Genomic DNA, 19,917 nt, shown 5'->3' with positions numbered 1-19,917 from the left:
GGAAATGGTTTCTCTACGAAAATCAGTTAATCTAGTAATGAAGGACAGTCATGTTTCTTGTAAAAAAGTGGAACTTCTGGAGAACCAATTAAGGAAAAATAACTTGAGAATGATAAATCTTCCTAAAATACCCTATACAGAGTTATATTACTAGTGACTTTTGCCTTTGATTTAGATAGGAACAATGTTTTGAAATTGTATTTCTGATATACGGCTGATAGTTTTTTTGGTTCAAAGATAAATATATTTCCTGATATATCAAGGGAATCGCAGACTAGGAGGTGTGAACTCTTGGCTTTTAAGCCAAGAATCATTGCCCTAGGTGGGACCTTCCTAGAGCGATTCCTTTGTGTTTTATTTCCTTATTACTTATTTGTTGAACCCAAGAAATTACAAAAGTTTGTGGACTTAAAAAGAACAGATGAAGAACCCTCTGCAGCAACTTCCTTTAGTTACCACTGTACCGGCTGCAATTACCGATTAACCTTCCTCCCTCAGAAAATATGAATTTGTAAGATTAACCACTTGGTGTTTTTCTTATTTTCCTGATCTTGGATCCCCCAATTGTGGACAATTATATATATTGTTGTGAGAAAATGTTTTTTCTTTTTCCTTATATTAATTTCTGTTTTTCCTTACATTTACGTGATAAATGTGAATGTAATTAAGTAAAATGATAAATAAAACTTTTGTTTAAAAAACCACTTCTTTTCCAGCAAGGATCTCCTTCATCACTCCAACCAGCAGACTCCATCAAAGTGAGTTACTACTAATGCAACCTAATTTACAATTCAGACTTTCTAACAATATTTATCTTGTGGCACATTTCCCTTGTGTAAGATCCCTAAAAACTGCCTTTTAACATTATTGCATTACCTGTATTGTAAATAAACAGTTTAAAGGTAAATATCTGGTCTTTATGTTCTGAGCACATGTCCTTAAACCTTAATGTAATTCCCCAAATATATCCCTTCATCCCCCCCCCCCTTTTTTACATTTCATGCTCGCAGTGAGAGCTGGAAGAAACAACTTGAATTCCTAAGAGGAGGCCACCTACACAGTACAGCACTATGCAAGTGCCACATGTGAGCTCTCACCTATGGTACCTCATTGAGTGTGGAAGCCTTGGATCTCAACACTTGGAGCAGGTTCCCGGCCCTAATGGCCTTTTAAATATCACCTGCAATTTAGTACAAACTTCAGAATTTATAATCCATCTTTTCATTCTTTGGAACAAGCAAAGTGGAATATAATTTAAAAAATACAACTAAAATTACAAATAATCAACTTGGCCATTTTTAACTTTGTCAAAGACCCTGCCCAAACTTATAAAGAGGGACCCCAGAAATGTCAATCTATTGGAAGGGGGACATTAAGTTAATTTGTGATCAAACTTAGCAAGTCCAAGGTCTGGGTCACTCTGATGTTGCCAACTGTCCTACTCTGATTTGGCTATGATGCCTTCCTTGCACAAGAAGATTTCAACAACCACCATTACACTCTGAACAAGTCTGTGGGGCTGCGGCCAATCCAAAGGGGAAGAACTTGAATTGAAAATGTTACTCCAAAATCTGAGGAATCTTTGGTGATCCTCGTGTACTGTAATATGAAGATAAGCCTCCAACAGGATTAGAAAAAAATATCCCCCTTTCAAACCAAATTAACGACAGAATGCAAGTGTTTCCTTGCAAACGTGAGGTACTCTGAGACACCTATTCATCCTTTTGAGATCTGAAATATGTCAGAAGGTACCATACTTCTTCAGCACTACAAAATAATGTATCAACCTCTAATCATTAGTTGTAGAAACCTCTCTAGCATTGACTCTATGACCCAATATTTGTTGGCTAAGGTGCAAGGAGAAACCACAAAGATGTTGAGAAGGGAGATAAACTCCAAAGGTGCAGCTGTACTGAAAGATATCCAGAAACTCTTGGTTCACTCTTGATAAAGTTGCTTAGATAACTGCTAAATGGAACCATCCTGAAGGGGACCCGCTGTACTCACCATGAAGTACAGTTCCTGAGGGTGGGGCTGAAACCCTCACCTCTTGGCCTTCTGGAGCTATGAAAGAGTTGAAATATATCTATTCGTCTGCCTGAGAGGGTGCTGCCTTTCCAGGGCTATACCTTCTGGATTCTCTAGAACCTGGCCGGCTAAAGCTATATTTAGCATGGCTCCAGGATCTATCTATCCTCTGGCAACTTCTGGGACTTTGATTCTCCAAGATCCCAGACTATTTTCTCTAGTTCTTCCCAAATAAGAGCATTCTATTAAATGTAAGCCTGCCGAGGTGGGTCCTGGAAGATGTATTGGCCAGAAAATGCTGGAGCCACAACAACCTCCAAGTATTAACAGCAGACACCATATTCTTAGAAGAGATCCATATAAGGTCATACATGGTATCAGGTAACAGAGTCACCCCTGGTACTAGGCATACCACCTCAGACCCCTTCAGGAGTTAATGGTCACCTGAAGTGAAAGACCCGAAGCCTCATCATAACCTCCCTGTCCTGGAACTCCTGGCGGATCATGCAACCCAACTGGGACAGTAGTAGTACTACATTTTCCCAAAGATGGATGCAGGCTGTTCTGCGCTGGGACTAAGTGCAGATTGCTCAGTGTCTTGTTTCCTTTAAAGCCTGCATCTGGGGATTTCCGTTCTTCTAGGACTATTCTCCTGATTGCTATATAAGAACAGAATTACAGAGCATATTCAAAAGCATGGATTAATGAGACAAAGTCAACATGGATTTAGTGAAGGGAAATCTTTCCTCACCAATCTTCTACATTTCTTTGAAGGGGCGAACAAACATGTGGATAAAGGGGAGCCAGTTGATATTGTGTATCTGGATTTTCAGAAGGCATTTGATAAAGTACCTCATGAAAGACTCCAGAGGAAATTGGAGAGTCATGGGATAGGAGGAAGTGTTCTATTGTGGATTAAAAACTGGTTAAAAGATAGAAAACAGAGAATAGGGTTAAATGGTCAGTATTCTCAATGGAGAAGGGTAGTTAGTGGGGTTCCCCAGGGCTCTGTGCTGGGACTGTTGCTTTTTAACATATTTATAAATGACCTAGAGATGGGAGTAACTAGTGAGGTAATTAAATTTGCTGATGACACAAAGTTATTCAAAGTCGTTAAACCGTGGGAGGATTGTGAAAAATTACAAGCGGGCCTTACGAGACTGGGAGACTGGGCGTCTAAATGGCAGATGACGTTTAATGTGAGCAAGTGCAAAGGGATGCATGTGGGAAAGAGGAACCTGAATTATAGCTACGTCATGCAAGGTTCCAAGTTAGGAGTCACGGACCAAGAAAGGGATCTAGGTGTCGTCGTTGATGATACATTGAAACCTTCTGCTCAGTGTGCTGCTGCAGCTAAGAAAGCAAATAGAATGTTAGGTATTATTAAGAAAGGAATGGAAAACAAAAATGAGGATGTTATAATGTCTTTGTATTGCTCCATGGTGCGACCGCACCTCGAATATTGTGTTCAATTCTGGTCACCGCAACTCAAAAATGATATAGTGGAATTAGAAAAGGTGCAGAGAAGGGCGACGAAAATGATAAAGGGGATGGGACGTCTTCCCTATGAGGACAGGCTAAAGCGGCTAGGACTCTTCAGCTTGGAGAAAAGGCGGCTGAGGGGAGATATGATAGAGGTCTATAAAATAATGAGTGGAGCTGAACGGGTAGATGTGAAGCGTCTGTTCACGCTTTCCAAAAATACTAGGACTAGGGGGCATGCGATGAAGCTACAATGTAGTAAATTTAAAACGAATCGGAGAAACGTTTTCTTCACTCAACGTGTAATTAAACTCTGGAATTCGTTGCCAGAGAATGTGGTAAAGGCGATTAGCTTAGTGGAGTTTAAAAAAGGTTTGCACGGCTTCCTAAAGGAAAAGTCCACAGACTGTTATTAAATGGACTTGGGGAAAATCCACTATTTCTGGGATAAGCAGTATAAAATGTTTTGTACATTTTTGGGATCTTGCTGGGTATTTGTGACCTGGATTGGCCACTGTTGGAAACAGGATGCTGGGCTCGATTGACCTTTGGTCTTTCCCAGAATGGCAATACTTATGTACTTATGTATGTAGAGACGGATGGCCCTGGAGTGCTTCTTAAGGCTCTCCAGGATTGGTGCTCCTTCCACCTTTTTCTCAATGAGCTTCTCTGTTATTTACAGGGAAACCTATACCTGGGCAATCAAGTAGGGCAATTCTGCAAAAGCTGCCTACTAACAGCTCTAAGAAAGTAGAAGAGCCAAGGAGCAAGCTGCAGGCCAGATCACTTCCACTGCCTATGCTTCACCAGTGAAAATTAGTCCCAGAAACTGTTGGTCCAATCTGCAGCACGAGTTCAGCAAATGCCCACCATTTGCAGGAGACATAATAATGAGATTTGTTCAGGGCACAACTCCTTATAAATTGATGTCATCACCGGAGATGTTTTAGTTCTTGCCTCCTGCTAGTAGTGGAATGAAAGCCATGCATCTGGTCTGGTCTACAGGATAATCAGAGACTATAGAAATCTTAGAAAGAGTTTGAGAATATACAGTACCTTTCAATCTGCTTGCACTTTCTTCTGTGTCATCTGCTGGAACGTCTGGTTCACTATTTAGTTTTTTGGGATTGAAATATGGTTCACCTATGGGTTTCATAATACAAGAATAAAAAATCATCATACAGTTATAAAATTGCTGCAAAAAGCTACCATCAGCCTGACCCAAAATTCCATCTATGACATAACATGTGTTGTATGGACACAGTACCTTCAGAATGATTGCGCTTTCGTTTGTTGACGTTAGTTTTTATTTTTCCCTGTTCAGATATTTCAATATGTTGCCCATCTCCATTCATCTGTGAGCATGTGGCACTTTCTTTCCCCCGCTGCTGCTTCTTTTTCTTCTTCTCCCCAGGGACCCTGTCCTCATCCATAAGAGAGTCTTTTCTTTCTCGCTTTTTCCCTTTCTTTCCCAAATCTTCCTGTTGGCTTTCTAATTTTAATGCTTTCTTTTCTTTCTTTTTAGTCTTCTGTCTCTCTTCTTTACGCGCTTTTTTATTCTTTTTCTTTGCATTGATTTCTTTGGTCACACCATTGGCTTCGCCAGATGCTGATTCACATTCTCTTTGCTGACTTTCCACCTCTTGAGATCTCTTCTCTTGCTCACTTCCAGGTTCTTTTAAATTTGGCTGAAAATGGCAAGAAATGTAAGCTATGATCTTAACTGTTCACAAGAATGTATAAATTAATATAAGTAGGACAATATTTGTTGTATTAAACTTCTGTAAAGTGAGCATTGGTCCAATAGCTGAAACTCTGTGAACTCTTGGAATGTTATTCTGAATCCAGGTTCATTCACTGAGAAAGTGATGACACTAATCTATGTCCCAGTTTAGCAAAAAGTCATTGAGTAATAGTGTCTTCACTCCTTTGGAAGCGGTCATGCAATGCAAGAGTAAGCAAAGTGCAACAAGACAAGCCCAGAGTGGCCATATTTATGATTCTAAAATACTAGAAACAATAAAGCTCACAGATTACATATAAAAAAAAATGTAACAAAATGATTGTTTACCAGTTCTGCCATACCATACTAATGAAAATACATGAGAAGAGGCAGTATTTATGCAAATCTATCTCACCCTTATTCAAGATAATACTAATCGAGTAAACTTTCCAAACTGAGCATACAATTTTATCATTACATCTAATGCCAGTCAAAAAACTCCACAATTATTAACTATACTTTAGTATTCTTCTTTTTTACTGAAAAATTTATACAAACCACTATCATGTGGAAATACTTCCTATTATTGCTACCTAGGTACAAATCAATCTATCTAAATCCATTATAAATCAATCATACAACCATTCATACTTCAATGGAGCAATTCACTGCTAAATTCACTTTCAATGCAAATAAGGATACAAAAAAACGTTATAACGTTCCTTCACAGGACAAATATCCTAAATTAGTTCGCACAACCACAACACTTATTCAGCAAAGCAATACTTCTTATCTTTTGACTAATAGTCCGGCATTGATGATTCACAAGTCTTATCTTTAAATGGTGTCAGCTTGTAAACTCCTTACTGGCTGCATGGCTGATAACAATGCCTAAGGGAGAATTACACAGTGTCTTCACTTTCAATGCGAATAGAGATACTGATGTGTTATAACATTCCTGAAATAGTTCTCAAAGCCACAGCACTTATTTAAGCAAGGCAGTCCTTCTTGAGCAAATAGTCCAACATTTGTAATCCACAAGACTTATCTTTAAGCAGTGTCGGCTTGTAAGCTCCTTAAATTCCCATTGGCTGCATGGCTGATAACAACGCCAGAAGGGGCAATTACACAACGTCTTCTTTCACCACAAGCTTCTACAAGCCCTACGCATTTCGCATTGGGCGTCTTCAGGGGCCTCTATACAAGATAGCAAAAACAGGAATAAAAATCCCTCTCTCCTTTATCGTTTATGACCCACATTAAATGTTTGTAAACCCACACTCACTCTTAGAAGCTTTCATGTCTCTCGGCAATCGCCAAGATGGCTCCCTCCATGGGAAACCGGAACTGACATCAACCAAACGGTATTACCTCGAAAAGGAAACTACTCTTTGCAGTCCTATGCTGTCTTTTATAGATTACCCCACTCCACTTCCTTGTTTAGACCCATAGGTGTCACTGTTCTCCAATCGTGGATTAATCGTTGTTCATTTTGCATCATTCTATGTAGTACATTCCCCTTACTCAAATCCATCTGTAAAAGCACTACAAATCTTAAATCTTCTACCCTATGTTGATAATCTTGCCAATGTTTTACAAGTGGTGTATCAACTTTTTGAAGTCTGATGTTACTCAGATGCTGTGCAATACGTTGCTTAACCTTTTTTACTGTCTGACCTATATACATTAATCTGCATGGGTAAACTATCGCATATATGACAAAAGCTGAATCACAATCTGTAATTGACCGTAACTGAAAATATTTCAAACTACCTTGAATAGGAATTTCTACTTCACTAGTCTCTAAGACATAAGGGCAATATGTGCAGCCCTTACATCTGTAGTGTCCCCTCCTTTCAAACTCAACAAGTTATGTGCAATGTTTCAATTTCTCACCCAGATTTTGACCTCGCTTAAATGAAAACCGAGGGCTATCTTGAAACACCTTATGGATACCTAAAATACCCCAATATTTCTGTATAATTTGGGTAACTTGTTTTGACTGAACCACACAGGGTAAAATGCAAGTCACACGATTCTCTGCAGGTTCTTTCCCTTTCTCAAACAACCATTCCCTCTGTGCATTAAAAGCCCTTTTAAAGGCTTTATGTACCACCTTCCGGGGATAACCCCGCTCATTAAATCTCTGTTTTAACTGAGATGCATGCACAATAAAATCCTGTTTTTCAGAACAGATCCTGCGAATGCGCAGAAATTGTCCTGCAGGTATCCCATTCTTTAAGGGAATCGGATGGAAGCTAGTATAGTGGAGCAGGGTATTTCTATCTTTAGGCTTGCAAAAAACCTGCGTCAAGAACGAATTATTGTTCCATTCTATATGCACATCCAACAAATCAACAACATCATTACCTACATGTGTAGTAAATTTAATATTAGAGTCGTACTCATTGAGCTTTAACAAAAATTTATTCAATGTTTCACTATCCCCTTTCCAGATGAGCAGCACATCGTCTATATGTCTTAACCACATGGTTATGTGGCACATATATTCATTTTGATATATGTAATTGTTTTCGAACTGAGCCATATAGAGGTTAGTGATTGTGGGGGCTACTGTAGCCCCCATCGCAACCCCTTTTGTCTGCAGAAAAAAGTCATTTTCAAACAAAGTAATTATTGAGTATGACTTTCTCTGCTATTTGGTTCAAAAACCCACATTTTTCTTGAGAATACTCCATTAGCTCTAGATGTTGTTTAATAAGTTGAATCGCCGCTATTTGAGGTATGTTTGTATATAGCGCTGACACATCTAGGGTCACTAACACGACCGATTCATCAGCAATCTGTAAAGCATCCAGTTTCTGTAACAGGTAGAAAGAATCTCTGACATAGGACCGAATGGTGGGAACTATTGAACTTAGATGAAAATCTAAATACTGGGATAGAGGTTCCAAGGCGGAGCCTCTACCATTCACAATCGGGATTTGAGTAAGGGGAATGTACTACATAGAATGATGCAAAGTGAACAACGATTAATCCACGATTGGAGAACAGTGACACCTATGGGTCTAAACAAGGAAGTGGAGTGGGGTAATCTATAAAAGACAGCATAGGACTGCAGAGAGTAGTTTCCTCTTCGCGGTAATACCGTTTGGTTGATGTCAGTTCCGGCTTCCCATGGAGGGAGCCATCTTGGCGATTGCCGAGAGACATGAAAGCTTCTAAGAGTGAGTGTGGGTTTACAAATATTTAATGTGGGTTATAGACGATAAAGGAGAGAGGGATTTTTATTCCTGTTTTTGCTATCTTGTATAGAGGCCCCTGAAGACGCCCAATGCGAAACGCATAGGGCTTGTAGAAGCTCGTGGTGAAAGAAGACGTTGTGTAATTGCCCCTTCTGGCGTTATCATCAGCCATGCAGCCAGTGGGAATTTAAGGAGCTTACAAGCCGACATTGCTTAAAGATAAGTCTTGTGGATTACAAATGCTGGACTATTTGCTCAAGAAGCACTGCCTTGCTTAAATAAGTGCTGTGGCTTTGAGAACTATTTCAGGAATGTTATAACACATCAGTATCTCTATTCGCATTGAAAGTGAAGACGCTGTGAAGACGTTGTGTAACTCTCCCTTAGGTATTGTTATCAGCCATGCAGCCAGTAAGGAGTTTACAAGCTGACACCATTTAAATTGTGAATCATCAATGCCGGACTATTAGTCAAAAGATAAGAAGCACTGCTTTGCTGAATAAGTGTTGTGGTTGTGCGAACTAGGATATTTGTCCTTTGAAGGAACGTTATAACGTTTTTTGTATCCTTATTTGCATTGAAAGTGAATTTAGCAGTGAATTGCTCCATTGAAGTATGAATGGTTGTATGATTGATTTATAATGGATTTAGATAGATTGATTTGTACCTAGGTAGCAATAATAGGAAGTATTTCCACATGATAGTGGTTTGTATAAATTTTTCAGTAAAAAAGAAGAATACTAAAGTATAGTTAATAATTGTGGAGTTTTTAGACTGGCATTAGATGTAATGATAAAAACCATTATTCAAGAGGGATATTCTGAACTGGTGAGTGGCTCTTGAGAACTACAGTCTCATCACCCATGTAGAGTTAAAAAAAAATCATACAAGTATCAGTTTTAATCAGCAATATCCCATACTGCTACTCCAATGCATTGGGATGACACTCTAAAGATGATACGATTTGGTGCTTTCATAATCACCAGTCCCAACCTACATAAAATTTTTAAGTCTGCATATAAAATACAAATTGACCAATCATAATGCCAAGTTACAGTTTTACACCTATGAACTCTGCATTACTCAGTATAGAGTCTACCTACCGTTCCCAATGGCATTTGAGTATTAGAAGGATAATGGTATGACAACATATTCAGACTATGATATACTTTAAAATTAACACTACTAAAAATTGTTTGAAAAATGAAACATGAAAAAATATAGTATACCAACATTTAACAGTTGAAACAGACACTGATATGAACATATGGACAGCTCCCAAATTTACTGTCCTACCCTACTTATGCTGTCATTGGCCACTAAATAAAGTATCAACAAATGCTGATCACGAAAGAAAATCAAGATGAAAGACTCCATTTTCTAAACTCTTTTAGCTCTAGCTGTTTTAATTTGTAAGATCCTCAAGGCCAGGCTTTCTTACTAACTCCTACTCGGACCAGAGCAAATAGCAAACAGGAACAGGAAGAAATGCAAAAGAAAAATATCTGAGCGTGTTGGAAGGGGGGCATGACCCCCTATTCTCATATTAACCTAGCTCCCTCTCATCATTTTTCCTACACCCATAGGCGGTCGGTGGCCCAACTGTTTGGGGAGGCTAAAGGGGGCGGGGTTGGGGGCGGGGCCAGGGGCAGAGCTTACCTCCATAATTGTCTGACAACACACAGAAAAAAAAATAAGTAAAAATAAAATAGTCACAGTTAATACCTTTTATTAAATTTAGATATTAGATATGTATCATATGTCAAAGAATAAAGTGGTTGCTCATAGCATATACTAACGACAATTGCTCAACTGCAAAACACTATGCACAACTTTGTGCAAAAACACACTCAGAACCATACTCTACCATAAATATTACACTGGGCAGACCCTAATACACCAATATAGCACCTATAGGGAAAATGCAGACCATCAACAATATGAAACAAGGGATCATAATATCGCAACTCTCATGTAGAGCCACAAAACAGGGTGGATAGTGTTCACAATGAGCTCCTTTTATTAACGACCATATGTAGATCCTTCAAGAGGTAGTGTGTCATGATTTACGCTGTACACCCTTTCTGATGTTTTGGTGCCACTTCAGTAAGCCCAACACACAATCTCTCCACTGCAAAACATTATACACAAACTTGTGCAAAAACACACTCATAGCCTTACCAAACCATAACAGCACTAATTCCAAGGACAGGATGAGCTACGTGTGGAAAGGCAGCACTATAATTACACCGGGCTCTAAAACACCAGTACACAACCTAGCGAAACAAAAACAAAACAAAAATGGCTGCAAATACTACACGCTAGCAGAATACTGCATCTTGATCACACATGAAAAAATTTGGAGAAAGATCTTAAACTCCTCACTGGAATACACTATAAGCAACTAAGAGCCATGTTTACTAAGGTATGCTAGAGTTTTTAGTGCACACTAAAAATTAGCATGCGCTAACGCTAAAGGCACTCATAAGAATATATGGGTGTCTCCAGTGCTTTTTTTGTAGAAAAAAAGGTGCCGGTACTCATTATGGGCGGGTCACCACATATGGCTCCACCCACATTAGCCACACCCCTTATACCAGCTATGGCGCATATAAACATACATCATTGAAAATATTATACTAGTATAGGAGAAAAAAATAACGTGATTTTTTTCATTAGAAATAATTGCTGTAAACTGTTACAGCTCCAGTATACCCAGTGCAAAGTAAGACAGCAGATGTAAGTTCTCAAATTGGACATATTTCAAACACTAAAATGAAAATAAAAAGATTTTTTCTACCTTTGTTGTCTGGTGACTGTTTTTCTTTCCATATTGGTCCCAGTCTCTGATTCTGCTGCTCTCTATCTGTTCCCTTAACTCTGTTTCCAGGGCTTCCTTTCTATTTATTTCTTTACTTTCCACCTTTCTTCTTCATTTCTTGTCCTACATCCGTAAGTAAAAGCTGGGTCCTCCGCAGACTTCACCGTCAAGTGGATCCAGCTTCTGCCTATTTTCTTCATCTATGTGCAGATTTTCTCCTCTCTTCCTTTCCCCTCATCTCATCTCTCACTCTTCCCTTCCCTCCATCCATGTCCAGCATTTCTTCTCTCTCCCTTCCCTCTCCTCCATCCATATCCTGCAACCCTCCTCTCACCTGCCCCCCCTCCATCCACCCATGTCCAGCAATTCCCTTGGCTCCCCTGCCCCCCCTCCAGCCATCCATACCCACCCCGCAATTCCCTTGGCTCCCCTGCCCCCCTCCAGCCATCCATCCCCACCCCGCAATTCCCTTCGCTCCTCTGCCCCCCCTCCAGCCATCCATCCCCACCCCGCGATTCCCTTCGCTCCGCTGCCCGGCATCTATACCCACTCCGCGATTCTCCTTGATCCCCTGCCTCCGTTGCAGCTGCCGTAGTGAAAGGCCATCAGCCTTCCCTTCGTTTCCTGTCAGTGTACCGCCTTCTTCTGACGTCATTGCGCGAGGGCGGGACACGACAGGAAACGAAGGGAAGGCTGACGGCCTTTCACTACGGCAGCTGCGACGGAGGCAGGGGATCAAAGAGAATCGCGGAGTGGATATAGATGCCGGGCAGGGGAGCGAAGGGAATCGCGGGGTGGGGATGGATGGCTGGGGGGGGGGGGGGCAGGGGAGCGAAGGGAATCACTGGATGGCTGGAGGGGGGTAGGGGAGCGAACGGAATCGCGGGATGGGCATGGATGGCTGGAGGGGGAGGGTAGGGGAGCGGATTGGGGGGGGGGGCAAAAAAAAAAGGTGCCGGTACGCTGTACCATTGCGTACCGGCACAAAAAAAGCACTGGGTGTCTCTAGCATTAGCGCACTCTAATTTTTAGCACGCACTAAAACCTACAGCATGGCTTAATAAACAGGGCCTTAAGTATTATGGCCTCCACAAGCTGCTTGGTAAACTAGGAAAAACCTTAAACTGAACTCTGGCAGGCACTGGCAGCTAATGTAGGCCCCATAATGATGGGGTGACATAATCCCACCTGATTTTCTTCAGGGGCCTCCTTGCCATATTCTGGACAAGTTACTATCATTTTAGGTTAGCTTGGGAAAGGCTAAGAAACAAAGAGTTATGGTAATCTAACCTACTGAGCACAAGCGTAACCACATTTTTTGTAGTCAGACAAGCCTTAAGGTTCTAAATCTGTCAGAGCTGATTACAACAAGCCCTCCTCTCTGTTCCTTTCTTCCCCCCTCCAACTGTTTTATTCTCCGTGGCAGCGCTTTTGCCAGGTAGCTCGCCCTCCTTCCTTCCTTCCCACTACAGGCTCGCTTCCAGCTTCTCTCTTCACACAGTGTGGCGCCCTGGCGGAAACAGGAAATGCATCATCGCTGAAGGCAGGACACTGTGTGAAGAGAGAAGCTGGAAGCGAGCCTGTAGTGCCTTTTTCTTCATTGATTGACGTCGCTGCCACGGAAAAAGTAAAGGTTAAAACGCGCGAGGGGGGGGGGCTACCGATCGGGGAGCCGAAAGCGGGAACCGAGGAAGGAAGGAGGGAGGGAGAGCCAGTGCCAGTCCAGAGCTGCCTTGCAAAAGCGCTGCGCTTGTGAGGGCAGCACTGCAGCAGCCAAGGGAAGTCGGAAGTCCACGACTGGGCTGGGGAGGCTTAGCCTCCCCAAGCCTCCTATATGGGGCGCCTATGCCTACACCATATACTGTTTAAATTCTGTGCCCAAACGTTTGTGGAATATTTGTGCTTCTTGCTATGAAAATATAATAGCTCTGTCATGTGAAAATATGTTCAATCTACTGCAATTCTGTGGACACAAGGTTTTCCACAGAATCTTTCTATCCTATCTATGCAGTTTATCTTCCTTATCCTTTTGTCTTATCTTTTTCTCCTTCAGTTCCAAATCCCTCCAACCTAACCATTCCTCTGTTCTCAACACACTGGCCAGTAGCCTGCACCTGGTTTTGGCTGTGCACCTGCAGAGCTCTATTTTTAAAATGGAACTGTATCACACAGCATCATGAAATGCTCTCATGACAGCAGGATGCTGATACTTTTTGACAGTGTTTTAGAGCTGGGTGGCCAAAGCCAAATAAAGGCTACGGTTGTGATAGGAGAGGAGAGGGTTAAGTATAGTCCCTTTCAAAAACAAAAAATTATTTTTTCACAAGTCTGTGTAGAGAGAGCTTAGACCTACATATCCTTTTCAAACTGGCAATTCATTTTTCATACTTAATTGAATTTGACAGCAATAGACTTACAGTGCTGATAGCTTCTGAAAATAACTCCCACACCTGGTCCTGAAGTTGTTGGTTATAAATTTTCAAACTGTTTTTCATCCAGTTCTGAAGACAGAAAATATATCACAGTGTTTGAAAGTTCATACAAATACTGTACAATGTTATCGCTTCACTGAGCTAATAAGATTAATATATTTTACAAAAATGTACACATTGAAAACACAATACTGAGAAAGAGCATTACATTGAATACTGAATTTGTTCCTTATGGATTAAAGAATCAAATAAAAATGACAGAAACAGAGAAAATGACAGCAGACAAAGACCATATGGCCCATCCAGTCTGTCCATCCATACTATTTACTATCTTAAGAGAGAGGAAGGGATATGTGCTTATCCATGCTTTCTTGAATTCAGATACTGGTGGACATACGTTAACCAGCCTTTTCTGCATTCAGAACACTCAGCTACAGAAAGGTGACAAATCACCATTCATTTCTTTTCTCTGAATCCGCCAAAACAGTCCACATGAATAGTTTTGTCCCACTACTAGCAGATAGACAGAGGATCTCCACCCCACTTTCAAGCCGCTGGCGTAATAGAAGATACAGTCGAACTTGATAGTCAGTAAACTGACAAGCTACAACAATGTAATAAATAAACTTTTTTCTCCTCTAGGAGTGGCCTCTGGGCACCTTCAACCCCAGCTTTTCAGTGTCATCTGGACCTAAAAATATCCACCACCCCCCACCAGCTCCATGCCTGCTCCACTCCTCCTGGCCCAGAGAAATCTCCAGACCTGAATCTGACCACTGACTCACCTGTGTTCTACTCTTATGGGATGCCCAAATCCTTCAACAGCCTCTGGTGGTTCCTGGAGTGTTCCACCAGGATTCAAGGAAGGGGAGTTAAATGAGTACAGATTTCACCTTTTTTCACATCCTGCCAGAACAGTCAAGATGAGCGGGACATCCCAAAGCTCCCTTAATCCAGGTGTGAAGAAGTTCATACTGTCTACAGTGTAGCGTCTCCAAAGGCCACATCGCTTTTAGCCTAAACATCCAGTCTAATGCATAGTGAATGAATTTAGGGAAGACCACACCATCACTCTACAAAGTGGCCTGTACTCTGAATGAATGCACCTGTATTCCTTCCAATAATTTAATACCTTTCCCAATACATGCTGCTGTGATCTTGTCCCTAATCCACCTGGAAATGGGCAGCAAGGCAGTCACCTCCTCTTCTTGAATGCTGACAACCATTTAACTTCCCAAACAAATTGGTCACTTTCAAATATCACAAACGTGCCCTGTAGACATCCAAGCAGTGAAGTCCTGGCTCCTGCCCATTCTTGGTAGCCTTGCAAAATGAGGCTTACATGAAATGAGGATATCATCTTGGGCAAAATGGTAGCCCAATCCAAAGAGCCACCTTCTCATCTATGAAGACCAAATACGGATCCTAAAAGGCAGAGCTTGTAATTCGTAAATTCTATGTGATGAACAAATCATCACCAATTCTATGTGATGAACAAATCATCACCAAGAACATCACCTTGAAAGTGAAGTCCTTGATTGTGGCATGATGAAGTGGTTCAAAAGGTGCCACAGCCAAAGCCTGTTGAACTAGGTTCATGTTCCACAAAGATACGATTATCTGATTAGGAGAGTGAGGTCCGTGAGGTTACTTATTTAATTCTAAGTCTACCTTTCCCCAAGTTTAAAAACAATTTCCCAGCAAATTCTTACCAATGAAGATCTCTCCTTCTCTGGAACTGTTCTCACACAGCACCTCTTGAGGGACAGCTCATAAAAATTTAAGAGACTTGGAGTTCTATCACCTCCTAATAGAAACACTTCCTCTACTTGCTCCTTCATATCCTCCAATAACACTGCAGGAGGTAAAGAGGAAATATAACCCTCTCCAAGGTTTTATACATGGCTTCCAGAACTGTGTCTCCAAATTTGTGCGCACACTTAGCATGTGTGCGCAAATTGAATAAAAAGCCAATTAACATCAATAACTAGGTGCTAAGAACCAATTATTGATGTTAATTGACATGTCTAAAATATTGAAAGCTGAGATTGAGGTAACTTCAGACCATTCTCCAGTCCAGGTGGACGAGCACACCCCTTGTTGGACTTTTGCAAAAGTATTTGTAATCAGGATATCTATTTTCATAAATATCTGTTACAGAAGTGGGATCTTTATTGTCATCATAATGCGGTCCATAAGGATGACCCAATGCTTTTTTTTTTTTACAAACAGCTAAGGGCATACTTCAGGGTGACATTATTACCTATACTATATGCAGAAGTAGAGTGTTAAACCAAGCTATTTTGACATGTTTCTAATAGAAAGGGATTTAACAAAACAGCAAAGATGTTATATTAGTCATCCCACACAATCCAACAAGGATAGGGTCCTGGCAGTGAAGACAGCTTTGAACAGAAAGGTACATGAAAGGACTAAGAAAGCAAACACAATATTACAAATATAAACTGTATGCTTATAGCAACAGGGCCAGCACCTTAAGTCCCAAACTAGTACACCCTTGGGTGGGCTCAAAACATATAGAATCTACTTTAGAACATGGGGACAATATCCATGCCAACAAAAAGGATATTGTTCAGCGTTTTGCTCAATTCTTCCAACTTTGCATGGAAAACAATACTGGGGACAGATCTTTTATTTTAATTTTACATGCCTTAAGTCACCCACAATTAATCAAGCCCAAACTTGACATATTGAATGGCCCAGTCACCGTCCAAGAGATCCAACATATAATGTGTACCCTTAAATTATGTAAGGCAGCAGGGTATAACGGATATTCAGGTGAGTTTTTTCATTTATTGGCAGTTGAGAAGTACTTTGCACAGGTTATAACTCAGGAGGCCTTTCTATTAGATGCTAATCAAGCTCTCATTATGCTTATACCTACACTGGGAAACGATGATAACTATATGGCCTCTTATAAGCCTATTTTGTTACTAAATGTGGACCTGAAGATCTTAGCTAAACTTAAGGCCCAGTGTCTACTGCAGTGTCTTCTAGGGTGCCCCATTGCTCTTCTGGGATCTCTGCGGGACCAGTCTAGTGAAAATGCTAACTCCTCCTACATCCCAATGGCTTGATTTTCTCTGTTTTTCATTTGGATTTATTTTTTTTCCAAAAATGGTTAAAAAATAAAAAATAAAAAGATACAAAGCACAAAACCTTGTTCAAAATGGTATTTTTGAAAAAAGATTTTTTTTCCCCGAAAATAGACTTCTTTCCTATTTGGAATTTGGACATTTTGTGCAAAAAGTCCAGTCATATCGAAAATGCCCCTCTATATCATATTAGTTATTATGTTTCAATTTTCCAATTTCAAGTTTATCTCATTGATTGTATTTATGCTTATATTTAGTCATTTTACTATTGTTATGCTGTTAACAAAATTGTAAGTTTTATATTAAACTGTACCTGTTGTACCCCCTCCTTGGGTGAATCTCTATATAAAGGCGGTTAGTAAATCCTAATAAATACATATTATGGAGGTAAAGTTTTATTGCTCCTTTAGGGCATCTTTTACAAAGCAACGCTACCGATTCTCGGTGCGGCAAATAAGAGGAAGCCCATTCAATTCCTATGGGCTTCCATTTATTTGCCGCGTAGGAATCGCTAGAACAGCTTTACAAAAGTAGCCTTTAGTGACCTTCTGAAATATTGCACTGCATAAAGAAAATGCAGTTTTTTAAAAATAAATTTACAAAAATATTTCCGAGTGTTCATTTTATAGCCTGTAGAGAAAGTCATCATAGACTTGAAAAACCCTCGATTTTTTTCTTATATAGAATTTTTTGTTTTCTTTATCAAAAAGTAAAATCACTTATCTTGCCAAATATTCATTTGGACAGGCGCTTAGTCCAATTAGATCATGAAATTGCAATGGAACCATTGCAATTTCATGATCTAATTGGACTAAGCGCCTGTCCAAATGAATATTTGGCAAGATAAGTGATTTTACTTTTTGATAAAGAAAACAAAAAATTCTATATAAGAAAAAAATCGAGGGTTTTTCAAGTCTATGATGACTTTCTCTACAGGCTATAAAATGAACACTCAGGTGTACAGAATATAGCTGTAGTGGTTGAGACTTTTCCCTCATAGACAAAAAACTCTGCTTTATATGTATTTAGATTATCTGGTATTGACAGCAGAGCATCTGCGATAGCTGCATATATCAAAAATATTTCCAACAACTAGCAGAATCTGATGGAATTAGCAATAGTCAGAGGACAACACATCAAACAAGGTGAGAAAGCTTTCATTTCAATTCATAGGGAAAATTCAGAATATTAAATTCTGGCTACCCTGCCATCCCCTGTCACATCCCAATAAGGAACAGTCTTTGAAGACCACCACACCAAGATCAGACTGTACATGGTACATCAGCCTTAAGAAAATACCAATAGCAGACATCCTGTGTTATTTTTAATGACAAGTAAGCTGAAACACTACCTTCAAATATAGATTCTGCTTGCACTAAATTTAGGATCTATTTGGTTTAGTTTTTACCACCACCTCAAATTTTCATCTAATATAATAAAACGCACCGTGAACGTTCTGAAGACAACGTTCTGAAGCCACTCAAACACTCCCTGTAGGGTTCGTGGATTCGTGGTGTGAAGCCAGCCAGCCGTCTCTGCCCCGCCCTCGCGTCAAACGTCATGACGTCGAGGGCGGAAAAAAAAAACAAAATTCCGGCAGCGCAGCATCAAGGAAGGAGGCGGCGCTCCTGTCTCTAGCCTTCCCTTCGCTGTGTTCCGCCTTCTTCTGACGTCAAGGATGACGTCAGAAGAAGGCGGAACACAGTGAAGGGAAGGCTAGACGTCGGGAGCGCCGCCTCCTTCCCTGACGCTGCGCTGCCGGAACCGCCACGGAGGTAAATTTAAAAAGAAGAAAAAAAAAAAAGGGATGTTGGGGGGAGAGAAGAGGGTGGGCAGTAAAGTTGAACAATGGGAGCGGGAGGGCAAGGGAAAAACGACAGCATGGATGCGAAGGGGGGGGCATGGATGCAAAGGGGGGGGGAGAAGAGGGCGGGCCAGGCTGGGACATGGGAGAGAGAGGAGCATGGATGCGAGGGGGGGTCATGGAAGGGAGAGAGGGGACTTGCTGGAAAAGGATGAATGGAGGCGGCAGGGGACAGAGGAGCATGGATGGGCATGGATTGGGAGGGCAGGGCTCAGGGAGAGAGGGGAATTGCTGGAAAGGGATGAATGGAGGGGACAGAGGAGCATGGATGGGCATGGATTGGGAGGGCAGGGCTCAGGGAGAGAGGGGACTTGCTGGATAGGGATGAATGGAGGGGACAGATGGGCATGGATGGATATGGATTGCAGGACAGGGCTCAGGGAGAGAGGGGAATTGCTGGATAGGGATGAATGGAGGGGGCAGGTGACAGAGGAGCATGGATGGGCATGGATTGGGAGGGCAGGGCTCAGGGAGAGAGGGGAATTGCTGGAAAAGGATGAATGGAGGGGGCAGGGGACAGATGGGCATAGATTGGGAGGGCAGGGCTCACACTCTCTCTCTAATATACAATGTCTTTCTGACTCTCACTCTCACACACTCTGTCTCACACTGTATCACATTCACTCTCTATGTGCCACACAGTCACTCACACACTCGCTTGGTCTCATACACTCACTCTCACAGAGAATCTGTGTCTCACACACACTCTTTCTCTCGCCCACACACACACACTCTCTCTCACACTGTGTCTCACATACACACTTGCACACACTCTCATTCTCACACACATACTCTCTCACAAACACTCACACCCAGACTCTCTCTCTCTCTCACACACACACACTCACACTTTCACTCTGACTCTCAAACAGTCACTCTCACATACACTCTCCCAAACATACACACTCTGAGGAAAACCTTGCTAGCGCCCGTTTCATTTGTGTCAGAAACGGGCCTTTTTTACTAGTGTATTATATTCTGTGATACCAAAAGTTCACTTAGAAATATCCCAACATAAAAAAAAAAAAAAAACAGTTAAGAAAATACATTGCACTGTATTAAAATAAATCAGGGCTTTTTTTGAGGGGGTACTTGGGGGTACTGAGTACCAGCACCTTTTCCACTGTCTGCTAAACTTGACCCATGGTTCTCGTATTTTAATGAAAGAGCTCAGATTCTACATACAAATTCTGCCTTGTCATAGATTCTATGACTGGTTGCAGGGGTCCTGGCTATTATGGGGTG

At 41.1% G+C, this 19,917-nt stretch overlaps 1 protein-coding gene across 1 annotated transcript in view; it reads right to left on the bottom strand.

Moving 5' to 3' along the window:
- LYAR (Ly1 antibody reactive) overlaps window positions 1–19,917 on the bottom strand; it is a 72,226-nt gene that overhangs the window by 16,092 nt on the left and 36,217 nt on the right. The window contains exons 5-7 of the mRNA XM_030192597.1: window positions 13,678–13,761; window positions 4,778–5,198; window positions 4,567–4,653 (exon numbers count right to left, since the gene is read on the bottom strand). Of these exons, the coding sequence (XP_030048457.1) occupies window positions 4,567–4,653; window positions 4,778–5,198; window positions 13,678–13,761 (592 nt within the window). The remainder of the gene's footprint in view (window positions 1–4,566; window positions 4,654–4,777; window positions 5,199–13,677; window positions 13,762–19,917) is intronic.

Source organism: Microcaecilia unicolor, chromosome 2 (assembly GCF_901765095.1).
Source record: "Microcaecilia unicolor chromosome 2, aMicUni1.1, whole genome shotgun sequence".
NCBI classification, from domain to species: domain Eukaryota; kingdom Metazoa; phylum Chordata; class Amphibia; order Gymnophiona; family Siphonopidae; genus Microcaecilia; species Microcaecilia unicolor.
Note: the sequence above shows the minus strand (reverse complement) of the source record. Positions and strands in the feature narration are given on the sequence as shown.